Source organism: Aquarana catesbeiana, linkage group LG01 (genome assembly GCF_042186555.1).
Source record: "Aquarana catesbeiana isolate 2022-GZ linkage group LG01, ASM4218655v1, whole genome shotgun sequence".
Lineage (NCBI taxonomy): Eukaryota > Metazoa > Chordata > Amphibia > Anura > Ranidae > Aquarana > Aquarana catesbeiana.
This window is the reverse complement of record NC_133324.1, coordinates 697,986,632-698,004,754: the sequence shown is the minus strand read 5'-3', so window position 1 is coordinate 698,004,754 and position 18,123 is coordinate 697,986,632. Positions and strand designations below refer to the sequence as shown.

The window sequence follows — 18,123 nt, the reverse complement described above, 5'->3', positions numbered from 1 at the left end:
AAGGCCATGGAGGAGTATGTTGCAGACGTAATTTCTTGAGGTTTCATCCGCAAATCCTTTTCTCCTGCTGGTGCTGGTTTCTTTTTTGTGAAGAAGAGGAGTGGTGAACTGAGACCTTGTATCGATTATAGGGGTCTCAATTGTTTCATTATTAAGTATGCCTATCCCATTCCGTTGATTACGGAGTTATTTGACCGCCTCAAGGGAGCAACGGTTTTCACAAAGTTTGATTTGAGAGGGGCATACAATCTAGTCAGGATTAAGGAGGGCGACGAGTGTAAAACTGAATTCAATACCAGATCAGGTCATTATGAGTATCTCGTAATGCCTTTTGGCCTTTGTAACGCTCCGGCAGTTTTCCAAGAGTTCATTAACGATGTCCCCCGAGACTGGTTGCAGTTATGTGTGGTGTTTTATCTCGACGATATTCTCATATTTTCCAAGTCCCTGGAGAGCCACCACACAGATGTCTGTCATGTGTTTCAGAGATCTGAGAAAGAACAATCTCTATTGTAAATTGGAAAAGTGCGAATTTCATTGTGAACAGGTTAAATTCCTGGGCTATGTCATTTCCACTGCTGGTTTTTCTATGGACCCAGTGAAACTTTCAGCCGTCCTACAGTGGCCTTGACCCGTGGGTTTATGTCCTCTGCTGTGTTTTCTTGGCTTTACCAACTATTATCGGAAGTTTATTCGTAACTTCTCGTCTCTGGTCAAGCCCCTGACTGATATGACCAGGAAAGACGGCAACCCACAGAGTTGGTCTCCGGAGTCCATTAACCTCCCTGGCGGTATGATTATGTCGGATTTTAGGTGCTGAAAGCGGTACAATTATTTTGCATGGAAATTTGGCGTTTTATATTGTAGGCCTGTAATTCTTAGCAATAAACCACATAAATCTGTCCAAACAAGAGTCTAGTAGACATCCCGGGTATGATGAAGTTTGAAACACAAAATCATAAATTATAATATAATAAATAAATATAAATAATTAAAAAAAAATAATAATATAATAATAAAATATATTTCCCCACGATTCACTATCGCTCAATTCTGCAAGTGTTCTAATTTATTATTGCTGTTTTCTAGCTGGTCTAAAACCACTTTTGACATAAAGGGACATCTTTTGGTTGCTATGCACAATCTCCAGTTTCCAGGCAGAAAGAACAGTATATATCATATAAAACTGCATCCGGGGCATCGGACAAAGCATTGGGGACAAAAGGGATGTGAAATGATTTCATACAGTAATGTAATCTGTAAGTTTACACTGTATTGTATGTGTTGTGATTTTTACATTTTTTGAATTTGCCGCTAGGCTCCGCCCCCATGCGTCGCAGCGCTCGCAGGGAACGGAGCCTGGCACACAGAGGCTTCGGGCAGAAGACGGAGCCCGCAGACACAGCGGGGGACATTGCAGGATCCTGGGGGCAAGGTAAGTATACCGCACCAGGATCCTGCAATGCAATCCCGAGTGTGGCTCGGGGTTACCGCTAATGGTGCTGAAATTTAACCCCGAGCCACACTCAGGAATACCGTCAGGGAGGCTACGGCCTTTGAGAGTCTCAAGGCTGCCTTTGTTTCTGCCCCTGTGTTGGCACACCTTAATCCTACGTTGCCTTTTATCCTAGAAGTTGATGCTTCTGAGACTGGAGTTGGCGCCCTTCTGTCTCAACGTCCTAACTCTGAGTGCGCTATGCATCCGTGTGGCTACTTTTCTAAGAAACTGTCACCAGCAGAGTGCAATTACGAGATTGGTGACAGAGAGCTGTTGGCGATCATTTTAGCCCTGAAAGAATGGAGACATCTCCTTGAAGGTACCACTGTGCCGGTTCCCATTCTTACTGACCATAAGAATCTCACATTCTTGTCTGAGGCTAAGCGCCTCTCTCCCAGGAGGGCACGATGGGCTCTTTTCTTGTCGAGTTTTGATTACATTGTCTCATTCTTATCCGGTACCAAGAATGTAAGGGCTGACAGCTTGTCATGACAATTTTCCTCCACTTCCAAGATGGAGTCGGTTCCGGTTCCTGTGATTCCTCCTGATCGTATTCTGGCTACGGTTCGCACCAGTCTTACTTCTCCTTTGGGTGACAAAATTCTTGCTGCTCAGGTCGATGCTCCTCCTGAGAAACCTTGTGACCGCTGCTTTGTTTCCCGAGAGTCTCCGTACTGCTGTCCTCCAGACTTACCATTCTCCCAAGGCTGCTGGCCACCCTGGGAAGAATCGACTCTTTTGGGCCATTTCCCAACAATTCTGGTGGCCTAGTCTATGTGCTGATGTAACCGCCATCGTAGCTGCCTGTTCCGTGTGTGCTCAGAGTAAGACTCCACGACACCTTCCAGTGGGCCTCCTACAACCCATACCCAATGGAGAGAGGCCCTGGACCCACCTGTCTATGGATTTCATTGTGGAGTTACCCAACTCCCAGGGCAACACAGTTATCCTTATGGTGGTTGACCGGTTCTTGAAAATGTTGCATTGTATTCCACTCAAGAAATTGCCTACTTCTAAGGAACTGGCTTCTATTTTTGCTCAGGAGATCTTCCGCTTACATGGGCTACCCAAGGTGATTGTCTCAGACAGGGGTAGTCAGTTTGTGTCCTGGTTCTGGAGAGCCCTTTGTGTACTGTTGGGTATTCAGCTTGCTTTCTCCTCTGCGTATCACCCGCAGTCTAATGGGGCCGCAGAACGAGCCAATCAGTCCTTGGAGCAATTCCTACGTTGCTATATCTCTGACCATCATAACAACTGGTCAGACCTCTTACCGTGGGCGGAGTTTGCTCACAATAATGCCTTAAATTCAGCTTCCTGTTTGTCCCAGTTTATGGCAAACTATGGTTTCCAACCTTCCGTGTTGCCTGCCTCGTTTGATCCGCATGGTATTCCTGCATTAGAGGAGCATCCCCGTGGCTGACCGCAGATGTCTGCCTGCGCCTTCCTACCAGGTTGGGGACAGAGTCTGGCTGTCGTCTCGCAACCTCTGACTTTGTGTTCCTTCTTTGAAGTTCGCACCTCGGTTTATTGGGCCTTTCCATATCCTTCGCAGGATTAACCCAGTGGTTTACGCGTTGGACCTTCCTCCCAGTATGCGCATCTCTAATGTGTTTCATGTCTCCTTAATGAAACCTTTGGTCTGCAACTGCTTTACCACCACGGTGCCACGTCCTCACCCTATACAGGTTGAGAACCATGAGGAGTATGAAGTACAATCCATTGTTGACTCCCGTAGGTTCCGTGGGCGCATACAGTACCTGGTGCATTGGAAGGGGTACGGTCTGGAGGAACGCCCTTGGGTCTCATCCTCGGACGTACATGCCCCTGTCCTCCTCCATGATTTCTATAGACGTTTTCCCCTCAAGCCCGGTGGTCCTCCGAGGGGGAGGGGTTGTTGAGGAGGGGGTACTGTCAGGGCTGGGCTCAGCCCTTCCTTCTCTGAGTGGCTGCTCAGTGTCGGCTAATTGCCAGCTCCTTTCTCTCCACAGTGACACTGTTGATGATCTGCTCGTCAGTCCTGGCTACTTAAAGCTGTTCAGCTCACTTCATCTCTGCCTTCGCCTTTGGTCACATCTCAGAGACTTTCTCCTGTGTTCCTGTTGAAGACTTGCTCGCCTGACGTCCTTTCTGGCTCCGTGGTTTAGTTATCCTGATTGGATGTCATATGACGTGATCAGGATAACAAGCTGACGCGTAGCACGGTAATCGGAGGTGCTGTGTGTCAGTCTAACACGCTGCATCTCCAATCCTGGTATGGAGCCTCTGACAGAGGCTTCTTACCACATGATCAGCTGTGACCAATCACAGCTGATCATCGCGTGAACGAGGAAATGCCGGTAAACGTCTTTTCTCGGTTCACGCTGACAGGGAGAGCCAATCGGCGGCTCTCCCTGTCAGGGGGGGGGGGTCTGCGCTGATAATAAGCACATTAATTATCAGTGCAGCCCCCATCAGAGGTGCCCAGCACCTTCCAGCCTGTGCCCCACAAAGAACGCCTGTCAGCACCCATAAAAGTGCCAGTGCCCACAACAGTGCCAATGAGTGCCCAAAAAAGTGCAAGTGCCCCATCAGTAATGCCTGTCAGTGCCCTTCAGATGTCACTCAGTAATGCCTGTCAGTAGCTCCTCATCAGTGCTGCCTATCCAGTGGCACTTATCAGTGCCCATCGTTTTTTTTTTTTTTTAATTGTCGGCCTTTTTTTGTTTATAGCGCAAAAAATAAAAACCGCAGAGTTGATCAAATACTACCAAAAGAAAGCTCTATTTGTGGGAAGAAAATGGTAAAAATTTAGTTTGGGTACAGTGTTGCATGACCATGCAATTTGTCATTCAAAATGCGATAGCGCTATAAGCTGAAAATTGTCCTGGGCAGGAAGGGTGAAGTGCCTGGTATTGAAGTGGTTAAGGGCAAGTGGCCTGGTTTGGTTGGGGTGGCATGCTTTCCCTCCTCCTCTTTTCCTAGCCAGCAAGGCTGCAAGCTCTAATTAAGGGCCTGGCATGGATTTTTAGTGGAGACTCCATGTTTTCTTCTCTGCATGGGTCTGGTATAAAATTTGGGGTGATTTCACAGCACTTTTTGGGTTTTTTTTTGCTTGGGGTACCCCTTAAAATACACACCAGACATGAAGAGCCTGGTATGAATTTTAGGAGGGACACCTCATTTTTTTCACACTATTCATTTGTTTACATTCATCTGTCAGCTGGGAATGCTTGGCTGACAGCTTAACCTGCCAGGGATGAGTCACTGTTTTTTAGGATGCCTGCTCCTTAACAACCAGTAGTAGTAATGCCACTGCTAATTGTATTTACTTCACACTGCAGCTGGAGTTTTGCTCAGCCGAACACTGATTTGTTCTGCCGTTCACACAGGAATCTCAATAGGCAGACATTATAGTGCACATACACAGTGCTGAGGTATCCCCCTGCTGGTGGAATGTTCTTAGTCTTCAGTGTAAAACTATTTTCTCTATTGGTAAATGTTCTTTAATTCTTACGGTCAAATGTTCTTAAAGCATAGTTCCACCGAAAAAAAAAAAATTAAAAGTCTGCAGCTACAAATACTGCAGCTGCTGACTTAAGGACACTTACATGTCCTGGGCGCCCGCATCCTTACCGAAAGCCGGCCTGTCCTTTGGCTCCCAGGGGCAGATGCGGCATCTTACGTAAGGGTATCAGGAAGCGAAGCCTTGCGGTTTCACAGCCTGGTTCCCTACTGCACATGCGCGAGTCGCGCTGCGTGTCCTGACTGGTCCCTGTGTGTCTCTCAGAAGACAGCGGGGGGGGACGGAGGAGGGGCCTGACATGGCGTAGATTGCCGCGGATTCTGCGGCGATCTATCGCCGGAAGTGGGAGCAAATACCTGTATTAGACAGGTATCTTCTCCCCCCTGAAAAATGTCAGAAGTGACACCGGAGGGGGGGAGGAACCGAATAAGCGGAAGTTCCATTTTTTTGGGTAGAACACCACTTTAACATCTTTTTTCTCTTAAGATCGAGTGTTAGGTAATAGAAACTGACATTACACACATATTATAAGCATTACGGGTATTATTTGTCAGGTTTGCACAAATAAGACATTTGCAAAGCAAACAAAAAAATAGACCCCATAGAGTACTCACTGCCTCCAGACATGGAAATGGCACAATTATTCTGAGGTTGTCTGTGTTTCTCAAATAGAATAAACTGCACCAGAAAATCAGTACTGTTGCAATGAGGGGGAAATCAGCATATCCTCTTTAAAACTGAACTTTGGAGAAATATCTTAAAAACAAAATTAACCGCTTCCAGACCAGCCGCTGCAGTTATACTGCGACAGGTTGGCTCCCCTGCATAGCGGGGGGGTGCCGATGCTCGTGGCCGACGGTCACGGTGACCGCCGGCCACGAGCAATCGTGACCAGGAGACACAGAACAGGGACGAGTGTGTGTAAACACACACTTTCCTGTTCTGTTAGGAGTGACAGATCGTGTGTTCCTATTGGCTAGGAACCACGATCTGTCACTTCTTGTAGTTAGTCCCTCCCCCTTCAGTTAGAATCATGTAGCAGGGAACACAGTTAACCCCTTCACCGCCCCCTAGTGTTAACCCCTTCACTGCCAGTGACATTTTTACAGTAATCAATGTAATTTTAATCACACTGATCGCTGTATTAATGCCAATGGTTTCAAAAATGTGTCAAAATTGTCCGATGTGTCCGCCATAATGTCGCAGTCACGATAAAAATCACAGATCGCCGCCATTACTAGTAAAAAAAAAAAAAAAAATAATAATAAAAATGCTATAAATCTATCCCCTATTTTGTAGACGCTATAACTTTTGCGCAAAACAATCAATATACCCTTATTGCGATTTTTTTTTTTTTTTTACCACAAATATGTAGAAGAATACATATCGACCTAAACTGAGAAAAAAATTGGCTTTTCTTTTTTTTTAAATAGGGAGATTTATTATAGCAAAAAGCACAAAATATTGTGTTTTTTTTCAAAATTGACGCTCTATTTTTGTAATAGCGCAAAAAATAAAAACAGCAGAGGCAATCAGATACCACCAAAAGAAAGCTCTATTTGTGGGAAAAAAGGACATCAATTTTGTTTGGGTACAACTTCGCATGACTGCGCAATTGTCAGTTGAAGCGGCGCATTGCCGAATCGCAAAAAACGCTCTGTAAGGAAGGGGGTAAATTCTTCCAGGGCTGAAGTGGTTAAATCAAGTTATTCATTCATTAAAAAACACAAAATCTTCAACTACATATAGCCACCATTCTTACCTGGATACATCTTCATATTAATTCCCTGTAATCTTCATAGCAATGGTCAGATACGAAGAACGGGGGGCAGCACTCCAAGACAATTGGGTTCCACGGTTTTACACAATCCTTGCCAGCCTAACACTGACTATGCTTACAGGAGAGAAGGGATGACCTCACCAATGTTGAGAGATGACCACCTTTAAAGTATAACTAAAGGCAAAACTTTTTTACTTGGGATTTTTAGATTTTGGAGTTTTGGATGGACTAGAGAGGGATTAGAACTCTTGTCAGGTTTTTAGTGCTGTCTGTGCCCCCTGTTTGGGTGCATTATCCATTATCATCGAAAATGAAAGTAAAAGAAAGTCCCAAATTTTGGGTTAACACCAGAACAAGAATATAGGGGAAATGTTCCAATGGGTGGACCAGTTCTGGTGACACACCAGGATTCCCACACTTCGGAGGAATTTCCTCTCACTTTCTGTTTTGACTATGGGACAGGAAGTGAAGGGAAATCTCCCCAATGGGACACAGATGGCAATAAAATTGACAGGAGTTACAACCCTCCTGTACTCTACTCAAAATAAAAAAATTGCTTTAGTCGCACTTTAATAACATAACTGAAAGCCTGTAATTATGTTTCTACCTTTTTTTTTTTTTTTTTTTTTTGGTGTTCCACTATGATTCTTGAAATGAAAAGTGCAGCTAAAGGGGAAAATACTACGTAGAACAAATACCTACTAACCTTTACAAAAGGAGAGTTTAGATTAGGTTTCTTGTAAGGGAAATTACTGATGTGCCATTAACCACTTGCCTACAGGGGACTTTAACCCCCTTCCTGCCCAGGCTAATTTTCAGCTTTCAGCGCTGTCACATTTTGAATGACAATTGCGCGGTCGTGCTACACTGGAACCATGTGAAATTGTTATCATTTTCTTCACACAAATAGTGGTATTTAATCACTGCTGGGTAAATTTTGTAAATAAGTAATTTTTCTCCTTCACTGATGTGCGCTGATGAGGCGGCACTTTTGGGCACTGATGAGGAGGCACTAATATGCCACACTTATGGGCACTGATGGGTGGCACTGGTGGGCACTAATAGGTGGCACTGAAGGGCATTGATGGGTGGCACTGATTGCTGGTGACTGGTGGCACTTGTGAGCACTGATTTCTGGCACTGGTGGGCACTGATTGCAGGAACTGGTGGCGCTGTATTGTAATACATGTTTGGATGTCCTCTGCGAGGAGATTCCGCTGATCGTCTCTCCTCGCCACACACTCTGTCAGTGTCAAACTTAGGTTTACACTTTAAAATGTTGTCTCACACAGAAAGGTCACCTATAACTAAATAACAATGACTTCAGCAACATTCAGCAGTGAACACTTTAATCCCTGTGCTCAACTAAGCGCATATAATATCTATATGAACAGGCTACAGTAGAGCAGAGGAATGGCTCTTATAAGTGTCAGACCCCTCTCTACTGCTCTTTCACATATAAATGCAAAACATTAAATAATAAATACAACTTTTAGCAAAAGGACTGTGCATTCAACCTGCTCTTTCAGAGAGTTCTTGGTGAATTATAACTCTGTGAGCTTTAATGAAATAAATCCCTGACGTGGGGAGAGAGGTGAAAGTAGTCATATGTTGCTGTGTGACAATCCTGTTGATCTTCAGCTAGCTCTTTGATGTTTGATGGCATGCAAAGAAACTTTGGATGGTAAAGCAGAGTAACTGACCCAATAAGTTGGGAATATACAGCCAACAATCTTCCTGGGTAAATTAGACTGGACTTGGATTCACAGTGATCACTGACTTAGACCCCTTTCACACTGGGGCCGTGGACGCTTTAGCGTGGTTTAAGTGGCATTTTTCGGGTCGCTAGCGGGACGCTTTTAACCCCAAAGAAGGAGTTTTAAAACTCCCGTGTTGCGGTGCTTCCGAATCGCTTTTCAGGTACTTCGGAAGCGATGCCCATTCATTGCAATGGGCAGGGGCGTTTGGGGAGCACTGTATACATCGCTCCCAAACCGCCCCAAAGATGCTGCTTGCAGGGCTTTTCCGAAAGTCCTGCAAGCGCACCACCTGGGTGTGAAAGCACCCATTGTAATGAATGGGAGGCACTTTTCAGGTGCTTTACAGGCGCTATTTCTAGCACTAAAATGCCTGAAAACTGCCTCAGTGTGAAAGGGGTCTTAAAGATGTTATATTTTGTGAAAATACAAGCAACAGCGGAACCATAGAAAGCAAAGATGTCTGTATATAGTGTCTATGATGTTTAATCTAGATCCTTATTACTAAAGCTGATGAGGAATGCAGGAGACAATGATGTCTGTATACAGTTGTGCTCACAAGTTTACATACCCTGGCAGAATTAATGATTTCTTGGCCATTTTTCAGAGAATATGAATGATAACACAAAAACATTTCTTTCACTCGTGGTTAGTGTTTGGCTGAAGCCATTTATTATCAATCAACTGTGTTTACTCTTTTTAAATCATGACAACAGAAACTACCCAAATGAATCTGAACAAAAGTTTACATACCCTGGTAATTTTGGCCTGATAACATGCACAAAAGTTGACACAAAGGGGTTTGAATGGCTATTAAAGGTAACCAACCTCACCTGTGATCTGTTTGCTTGTAATTAATGTGTGTGTATAAAAGGTCAATGCGTTTCTGGACTTCTGACAGACCCTTGCATCTTTCATCCAGTGCTGCACTGACGTTTCTGGATTCTGAGTCATGGGGAAAGCAAAAGCATTGTCAAAGGATCTGCGAGAAAAGGTAGTTGAACTGTATAAAACAGGAAAGGGATATAAAAAGATATCCAAGGAATTGAGACTGCCAATCAGTAGTGTTCAAACTCTAATCAAGAAGTGGAAAATGAGGGGTTTCGTTGAAACCAAACCACAGTCAGGTAGACCAACAAATATTTCAGCCACAACTGCCAGGAAAATTGTTCGGGATGCAAAGAAAAAACCATAAATCACTTCAGGTGAAATACAGGACTCTCTGAAAACATGTGGTGTGGCTGTTTCAAGATGCACAATAAGGAGGCACTTGAAGAAAGATGGGCTGCATGGTCGAGTCGCCAGAAAAAAGCCATTACTACACAAATGCCACAAAGTATCCCACTTACAATACGCCAAACAGCACAGAGACAAGCCTCAAACCTTCTGGCACAAAGTCATTTGGAGTGATGAGACCAAAATTTAGCTTTTTGGCCACAACCATAAACGCTATATTTGGAGAGGAGTTAACAAGGCCTATGATGAAAGGTACACCATTCCTACTGTGAAATACGGAGGTGGATCGCTGATGTTTTGGGAATGTGTGAGCTACAAAAGGCACAGGAAATTTGGCCAAAATTGATGGCAAGATGAATGCAGTATGTTATCAAAAAATACTGGAGGAACATTTGCATTCATCAGCCAGGGGAATGAGCATGGGACATACTCGGACATTCCAACATGACAATGATCCAAAACACAAGACCAAGTTGACCTGTCATTGGCTACAGCAGAATAAAGTGAAGGTTCTGGAGTGACCATCTCAGTCTCCTGATCTCAATATCATTGAGCCACTTTGGGAAGATCTCAAACGTGCAGTTCATGCAAGACAGCCCAAGAACTTACACTAACTGGAGGCGTTTTTGCCAAGAGGAATGGACAGCTTTACCATCTGAGAAGATAAAGAGCCTCATCTACAAATACCACAAAAGATTTCAAGCTGTCATTGATGTTAAAGGGGGCAATACACAGTATTAAGAACGGGGGTATGTAAACGTTTGATCAGGATAATTTGGGTAGTTTCTGTTGTCATTATGATATAAAAAGAGTAAACACAGTTGATTGATAATAAATGGCTTCAGCCTAACACTAACCACGAGTGAAAGAATTTTTTTTGTGTTATCATTCATATTCTCTGAAAAACAGCCAAGAAATCATAAATTCTGCCAGGGTATGTAAACTTATGAGCACAACTGTGCAGTGTCTATAAGACTGGGATATTGCCCGCTCACCACACTGTAACAGAGAATGATGACTGGAGATGATGATGAATGGAAATGATGATGAATGATGAATGGAGATGATGATGAATAATGAATGGAGATGATGATGAATAATGAAGATCTCTCAGGAATATGGCTCAAAGGATGACTTCCGGCCTCCACACCACCGCACCACGGTTCTCCACTGCAGGATGGATGGAATCAGAGCAGCCTCCAGGCTGCTGCCGAATAGCTAAAGGAAGCTGTCCGCAGGTGTCCCTCCAGATATCTGCTGGCTAAATCTGCAAAGCAGGCCATGACTCAGCTGCAGCTCAAACCACAACATATTCCATGCATACAGATCCACGTCGGGTCCCAAGAGAGTGTGCCAGGCCTCAATCCCTCCCTCGTATAGTCTCTCCCAGCAGTCTGCTCTTGCCCATCAGCCAGCTGGCAGATGTAGTTCCACATCACTCAGCCAGAGGGCAAATCCCATCTATACAGACTACATGTGGAAATTGTTAGAATAGGTCCATCTAAAAAAGGGGATGGAAAAGATACAAAAAAAAAAAAAAACACATACACCCAATCATACTTACAGACCAACTAAGAGTCTGGGTGCAAGCATGGAGAGCTGGAGTGGTCATCAGCCACGGGAGCTGAGGTAGCATAACGTAGCATAAGCATGGCACATCGGTGGAGATAGACAGCTGAACCACAGCAGTCTCCAGAGATAAACCCCCTTGTGTGAATTGTGTCAAACATATCCATCTATAAAAATAGTAAATTGTATAGTGTATAATAATATATATTGTTGGACTGGAGTGATATTACAGGGGAATTGTGATAGTGCAGTGACCAAGAAGGTAAATAGAGGGACTGTGCCAAAAAGTAAACCACTGTGATGAAATAGTAAAAAATAATGTATCCCGCCAGAGGGGATAAATAGTGGATACAATCAAACCAAGTACGAAGGGCACAGGCATGGGGAAAAACGGTGGAAAAATGGGGACGAAAGAAAGAAGGAGAGAGACCTATTTTATTATTTTTCAATTCAATACATATAGGATATTCAGTTACACCCTTTCCTTGCAGATCTCTCGATCTGGCTTCCGGTGTGCTGGGTTGAGTGGTGCGGCTGTTTGTTTCTTATTCTCGTGAGCAGCGATGCGCTCCGGGGTCCTCCCCTTCCCTCCTCCCCCTTTGGTGATGAGGGGGTTTGGGCAGGCGTCCTGCAGCGCATCCACGTCACACCCGCAGCGCTGCATGCACTGCGTCATCAACTGTTGGCGTGAGTGCGCCGGCATTGTGATTCCATCCTGGCATTCTACACGAGGGGTTTGGCGCCAGCTGGTGAGTGGTATTGCATTGCTCGGCTGTGGGCGTCCTTCCTCCCATTGGCCGTCAGCGTGGCGTTGGTGGCTTACCCTTGGCTGTTTTGGAGTACTATACTCCTCTCAGCTCAACCGGCCAGTTCCTACAGTCTATGCCCCTATGGACACTCTGCACCAACTGGACTTTCCTGTTCATATAGGTATATAATTGTGGTAGTTTCTCTCCTTCTTTCTTCCCCATTTTTCCACTGTTTTTTCTCCATGCCTGTGCCCTTGGTACTTAGTTTGATTGTATCCACTATTTATCCCCTCTGGCGGGATACATTACACAATTTTTTAAAATTTTTTACTATTTCATCACACTGGTTTACTTTTTGGCATAGTCCCTTCTTGGTCACTGCACAATTCCCCTGTAATATTAGTCACTCCAGTCCAACCCTATACATTATTATACACTATACAATTTACTATTTTTATAGATGGATATGTTTGACAAAATTCACACATGGGGGTTTATTTCCGGAGACTGCTGTGGTTCAGCTGTCTGTCTATCACCACCGATGTGCCATGGGTTATGCTACCTCAGCTCCCGGGGCTGATGTCCTCTCTGGCTGGCCTCCAGCTCTCCATGCTTGCACCCAGAATCTTAGTTGGTCTGCAAGTATGATTGGGTGTATATGTTTTTTTTTTATCGTTTCCATCCCCTTTTGTAGATGGCCCTTGTAAGGGAAGTCCAGTTAACAGACACGCATTGGCACGCAGGTGCGGGCACACCAGTGTGTGCACAAACAATAAGGTATTGGCGCATGCGTGAGCGCACACAGGCTCGAGCAGGCGCACACGTGCACATACTGGCATCAGACAGCCTATTTAAACTGAACAATGACACATACACATTGCTGAGTGGTCTTTCAGCTTGTTCATGTTAACCTGTGCGCCTTGATCTGTTCCAGTCACCTGTGTTTGGCCCGGCTTCACCTGTACCTTCCTTTGGACTTCCGCCTGCCTACCTGTGACCTTGGCTTGTGTTTGTGTAAGGGCTTACCTAGGTTGGAGTCCATGGCGCAGAGATGTACGCTCACCCTTGCATATACACACAGCCCACGGTAACAAAGAGATAAGCTACCTGGGCTGTAAATCAGTGCACGGGGGCTTGACAGGAATTTGCCAAAGGATAGTCGAAGTAAAGCCGTAGTCAGGGATTCCAGAAGTCAGAATAAACGAGAATAAACGATAAGCAGAGCCAGGGTCAGAAGCCGGAGTCAGTCTTGGAACGCTGTAACTAGAACACAGGAATACTGGAACCTTAGGCAAAACAGGAGACAATGAACTGACAAAGCCCTGAGGCAGTGTTTTATACCCAGCTGATTAGGTAACCTGCCTCAGCTGATCCAGGAGTGACAGGTACTGATTGCAAGGAAAGACCCAGAGAAAAGCCCTCATTACTTCCTACAGAAGTAGGCTTCGCTGGAAAGCAGGCAGAATTAAGAACTGAGGAGTGGCTCAGAGGCAAAGCAACAGGAGCACTAAACAGGTAGTCATGAGTTCAATACCTCCTTGAGCCACTTGGGGCGTGACCACGCCTGGCCGTCTGCAGGGCACGGTAGGGACCGTGACGGTTCCCTCCCCTTAGGAATGCCCTCAGAGCATGGAACAGCCTAGCTTTCTTTGTTTTAGACGTTCCAGCTGGGGAGACTTTCGTTGCTTGCAAGGCTCTTTCAAAAATCTTCAGGTCCTGCTTACAGACTATGGTGCCATTCAAGGCATACGTACAGTCAGGAGGTAGCGGGGACACAAGCACAGGAACTTCAAGCGGGGACACAGGCGCAGGAACTTCAAGCAGGGACACCGGCACAGGAATTTCAAGCGGGGACACAGGAACTTCAAATGGGGGCACAGGAACTTCAAGCGTGGACACCAGCACAGGAACTTCAAGCTAGGACACAGGAACTTTAAGCGGGAACAAAGGCACAGGAACTTCAAGCGTGCTAGCAGGCAAAGATTCAGGGGTGACAGGAAGGATCCTAGTAGTACCCACTTGCTGAAACTTTGGCCGAGGTGGACGAGTTGGGCAGAGAGAGATAAGGTGCCCTCTTATTCCACAATAGAAACAGAGTCCACAGCCTCTCCTCCACTCTCTCTCTACCTTAGACAGCTTGGACTGAATGGATCCGATCTCCATGGGTTCCACATCATTCAGGGTAGGAGGGGGTAAAACCTCAGGAGCGTCTAGGCTTAGAGGGGTTAGGGCTTCATAACTTGGCACAGACTGGGATGGCTTGGGGTCTTATCTGTATAGGGTATACCTGTCCCTGGGTACCCGTAGGCCACGTGAACTAGGAGCAGACTTGGGAACATCAAACCTCTCAGGCATCACAACAAACGGTTGTGGACATGCAGGTTCCAGGGCTGGGCGTACTGTGCCTTTAAACAAGCAGACTTCTTGCTGCAACTCAGCAACGGTCTGGCCCAGGCTGGAGACTTGCAGGGCAAGGGAGGTGAGCATCCTGTACATCTCTGCAGACTCCATGTTGGTCAGTTCATTATGTAAGGGCTTACCTAGGTTGGAGTCCATGGCGCAGAGATGTACGCTCACCCTTGCAAATACACACAGCCCACGGAAACCAAGAGATAAACTACCTGGGCTGTAAATCAGTGCATGGGGGCTTGACAGGAATTTGCCAAAGGATAGTCGAAGTAAAGCCGTAGTCAGGGTAGCCAGAAGTCAGAATAAATGATAAGCAGAGCCAGGGTCAGAAGCCAGAGTCAGTCTTGGAACGCTGTAACTAGAACACAGGAACACAGGAATACTCGAATACTGGAACACAGGAATACTGGAACCTTAGGCAAAACAGGAGACAATGAACTGACAAAGCCCTGAGGCAGTGTTTTATACCCAGCTGATTAGGTAACCTGCCTCAGCTAATCCAGGAGTGACAGGTACTAATTGCAAGGAAAGATCCAGAGAAAAGCCCTCAGTACATCCTACAGAACTAAGCTTGGCTTGAAAGCATGCAGAATTGAGGAGTGGCTCAGAGGCAAAGCAACAGGAGCACTAAACAGGTAGTCATGAGTTCAATACCTCCTTGAACCACTTGGGGCATGACCACGCCTGGCCATCTGCAGGGCACAGTATGGACTGTGACAATTTGACTCTGCTCCTGTCTCATGTTCCTGTACTTCGTTGCCCGACCTGTACCGAACCCGACCTGTATCCTGTCTTAGCTTCTGCCTCACGCTCCTGTGTTCCTGTACCTGCTCTGCCCGGCTGTTGATGACCCCCTGGCTTATGTTCCATCCTGCTGATCCAGCGACACGGAGTTCCAGTTCTCGGTGCCTGTCCGATGATCTGCAGCTATCGGGTTCCTACCAAGGCCCAGCTGGTGCCACCCGCTACGTCAGTCCTTGTGCCACTCTTAGTCCTTCACTCCCTGTCATCTCTACCAGGGGCGTTGGACAGGAGGTGCAAGAGAAGCCCTCTCTACAGCTCGTTCTCCACCAGGTACGTGACAGACCTATTCTAACAATTTCCACACTATAGTAACTTTTAATATTCTTATACTCCTGCCCTACCTCTGCTCCTGATGAGTGGCACTAGCCAATATTAAATATGCTAAGCCTATTGGCGTGAACCAATTTAACCAAAAATGTTTTGATCCATTTATTATGGAGACACACGTTGAGTTTGGTGTTTTTTATCAAGGCCTCTACTATGAACTTATATGTTATTATGTTATGTTATTATCATCTTATCATTTTGTATGCAATAAATTACATGTACTATATTTATCTATTTGCTATACATTGTGCTATTTTGTAACAGATGTGGTTCTTATTGATTATCTATTACCCACCAGACACACTCTCTCATGGTATCTCCTCGGTTGCACGATTCATATAAAGTCCCAAACTCTCTCCTATATTTCCATATTACAGGGATGGAGGCAATTGTTCTACTCTGTTCAAAGCCTCATATAAAGTCCCAACCCCCTCCTTTTTCTTCTTTATGTTATCAAAAAGTCCAGAAGCAGTGGGAAATTGCATGTTAGATCAAGACACTCAACTCTGTGACTAAGCAAAAAAAAAAAAAAAGACATTTTCATACTGTAAAATATTTTATATTATTGGAATACTGATATATATGCAAACTTGAAACACTAAAGTAAATCATATTTTTGCTTTAGACAAAAAAAAACAAAAAACACAACTAATTCATCAATAATCACTTGCCTACAAAAGCAATGAGGAAGGACAAGTATGTATTTTAAAGAAAGGTTGTTTTCTTTGTGGTTAGTGCTACAAGTTTCAATTAACTTTCAACCAATGTAAGATTCTTATTACATATGGGGTTATACAGACGCAATGAGCACTCTGTTCAAATTATCAATTAGGTATAATCATTCTGTGATGAAGCCAAGAGCCGTGGAGTGCACGAACATTCTAAATTTGGCAAATCACCACTAATTACTCATGGAGTTAAGAAGAAAGGATGATGCTGAAGGTTTCTAAACTGTATTATGCCTAATCTTCGCCCGCCCTCCTGTTTTATAGCTGACAACTGTGTTGTGCAGAACATGCCAGCTTTAATTAGAAATTTCATTTTATTAAATGGTTGCTTGGCAGGGAAAGACTGGAAATGATAAAACAGGGGAAAGGAGGGCGATCCTCCAGGTAGCTCATTTTGGTTTCTGCAGTGGCGAATTGACGATTTGATTTTCAGCCGTTTTAAATGTTTATGATTCGCGTTTCAGGCTGCTCAGCAGGATTTGAATCTTCAGTAAACCATTACCTTCACTTACCTTCCAAATATGCCTGCGTTGTGTGAGAAGTAGCACCAAATGGTGTCTGTGTCTGCAAAAATAAAAATTCACAGCAGTATGTACTTGAATCATTTTTTTTGTGTAAGTACCTAAATTCTACAGCTGGAAAAAGAAGCACGTAGAGCAGGTAAGATTGTTTTCACACTGCGTACACAGCGGCACCTGCACAACTGCATTACACTCAGCCACTGCTGCACTGTTACTCATCATAAGATTATAACACATTCAGATAAAACAGCAACTTGCCCATTGCCACCCTCTGTTTTTAATATCAGACAACAAAAAAAGCAGTGTGTGGTTTATGTTTCTTAAAATGAGACTTTGCAGAGGGAAATAAACCTTGCTTTGCTTTTTGCTGCAACAAAGAAAACGCAAAACAGGCTATAAAATGTCAAAGTTTCAAATATTCATGTCATGCAAAAAATTATAGATGTACCCCAGAAAAATCTAAGTGAACCCTAATCATACGAATTAGTGGCTTGAAGGAAACTTATCATGAAAGAAAGATGTAGATGCCATTGTTGATTGTTCTTCTGAAAATGATAGTTGCCTGGCTGTCATACTGACCCTTTTGCTCGCCTCAATACTTTGAATCACTGACATGCAACAAACACACAGATAAGGTCTTTTGACTTTTTTTATTCTGAATATTTGTACTGTTTGTGACTTTTCTTAACAGAGAAGTATGGCAAAAGCTTTTTTTGGCCATACGTCTCTTGTGGGTTACTTTTGCTCTCCTGTGACCCAGAGTAAGCTAATGGCTTACTATTGTCTGTTATCAGCTGATGACAGAGAGCTGCTCCAGACTCTAGAAGATTTCTAACCATACTGTTAGGATCCATCCAGCTGCCTAATTGACACAGTTGGCTCTGGCTCTCAGCGCGCGGCCCTTACCAGTGAGCGCTGGAGGGGCAGAGCAGACAGCAGTGGCTGATAGTCACTGCTCTCCGCTCCAAGCTGACCAATTAGCGGTCCTGTGATTGCTTAGTTATTGGGGCAGCTGCAACATCAGACCGATGCTGCAGCATGGAGGTGAGTACATATGTTTGTTTCTTATATACCCATACTTCTCCTTTAAGCCTTCTTCACAGGGGTGTACTAGAGTTTACACCCGTGCGAGGACTGTTTTCCCGCATGGGATGCACAGGTGTTCTATGCATCGGTGTGCAGGCAGTCTCTCCACCCCAAACTCACTCATTCATCCTTGCTGCTACTCCCAATTTGACATCCA

General features: G+C 44.8%; 1 protein-coding gene across 2 annotated transcripts in view; it reads right to left on the bottom strand.

Annotated features, from left to right (window-relative positions):
- LOC141111599 (UPF0462 protein C4orf33 homolog) overlaps positions 1–18,123 on the bottom strand; it is a 132,160-nt gene that overhangs the window by 26,489 nt on the left and 87,548 nt on the right. For both annotated transcript variants that reach the window (XM_073603796.1, XM_073603795.1), the window contains one exon: positions 16,872–16,923. In XM_073603796.1, coding sequence (XP_073459897.1) covers positions 16,872–16,923 — 52 coding nt within the window. The remainder of the gene's footprint in view (positions 1–16,871; positions 16,924–18,123) is intronic.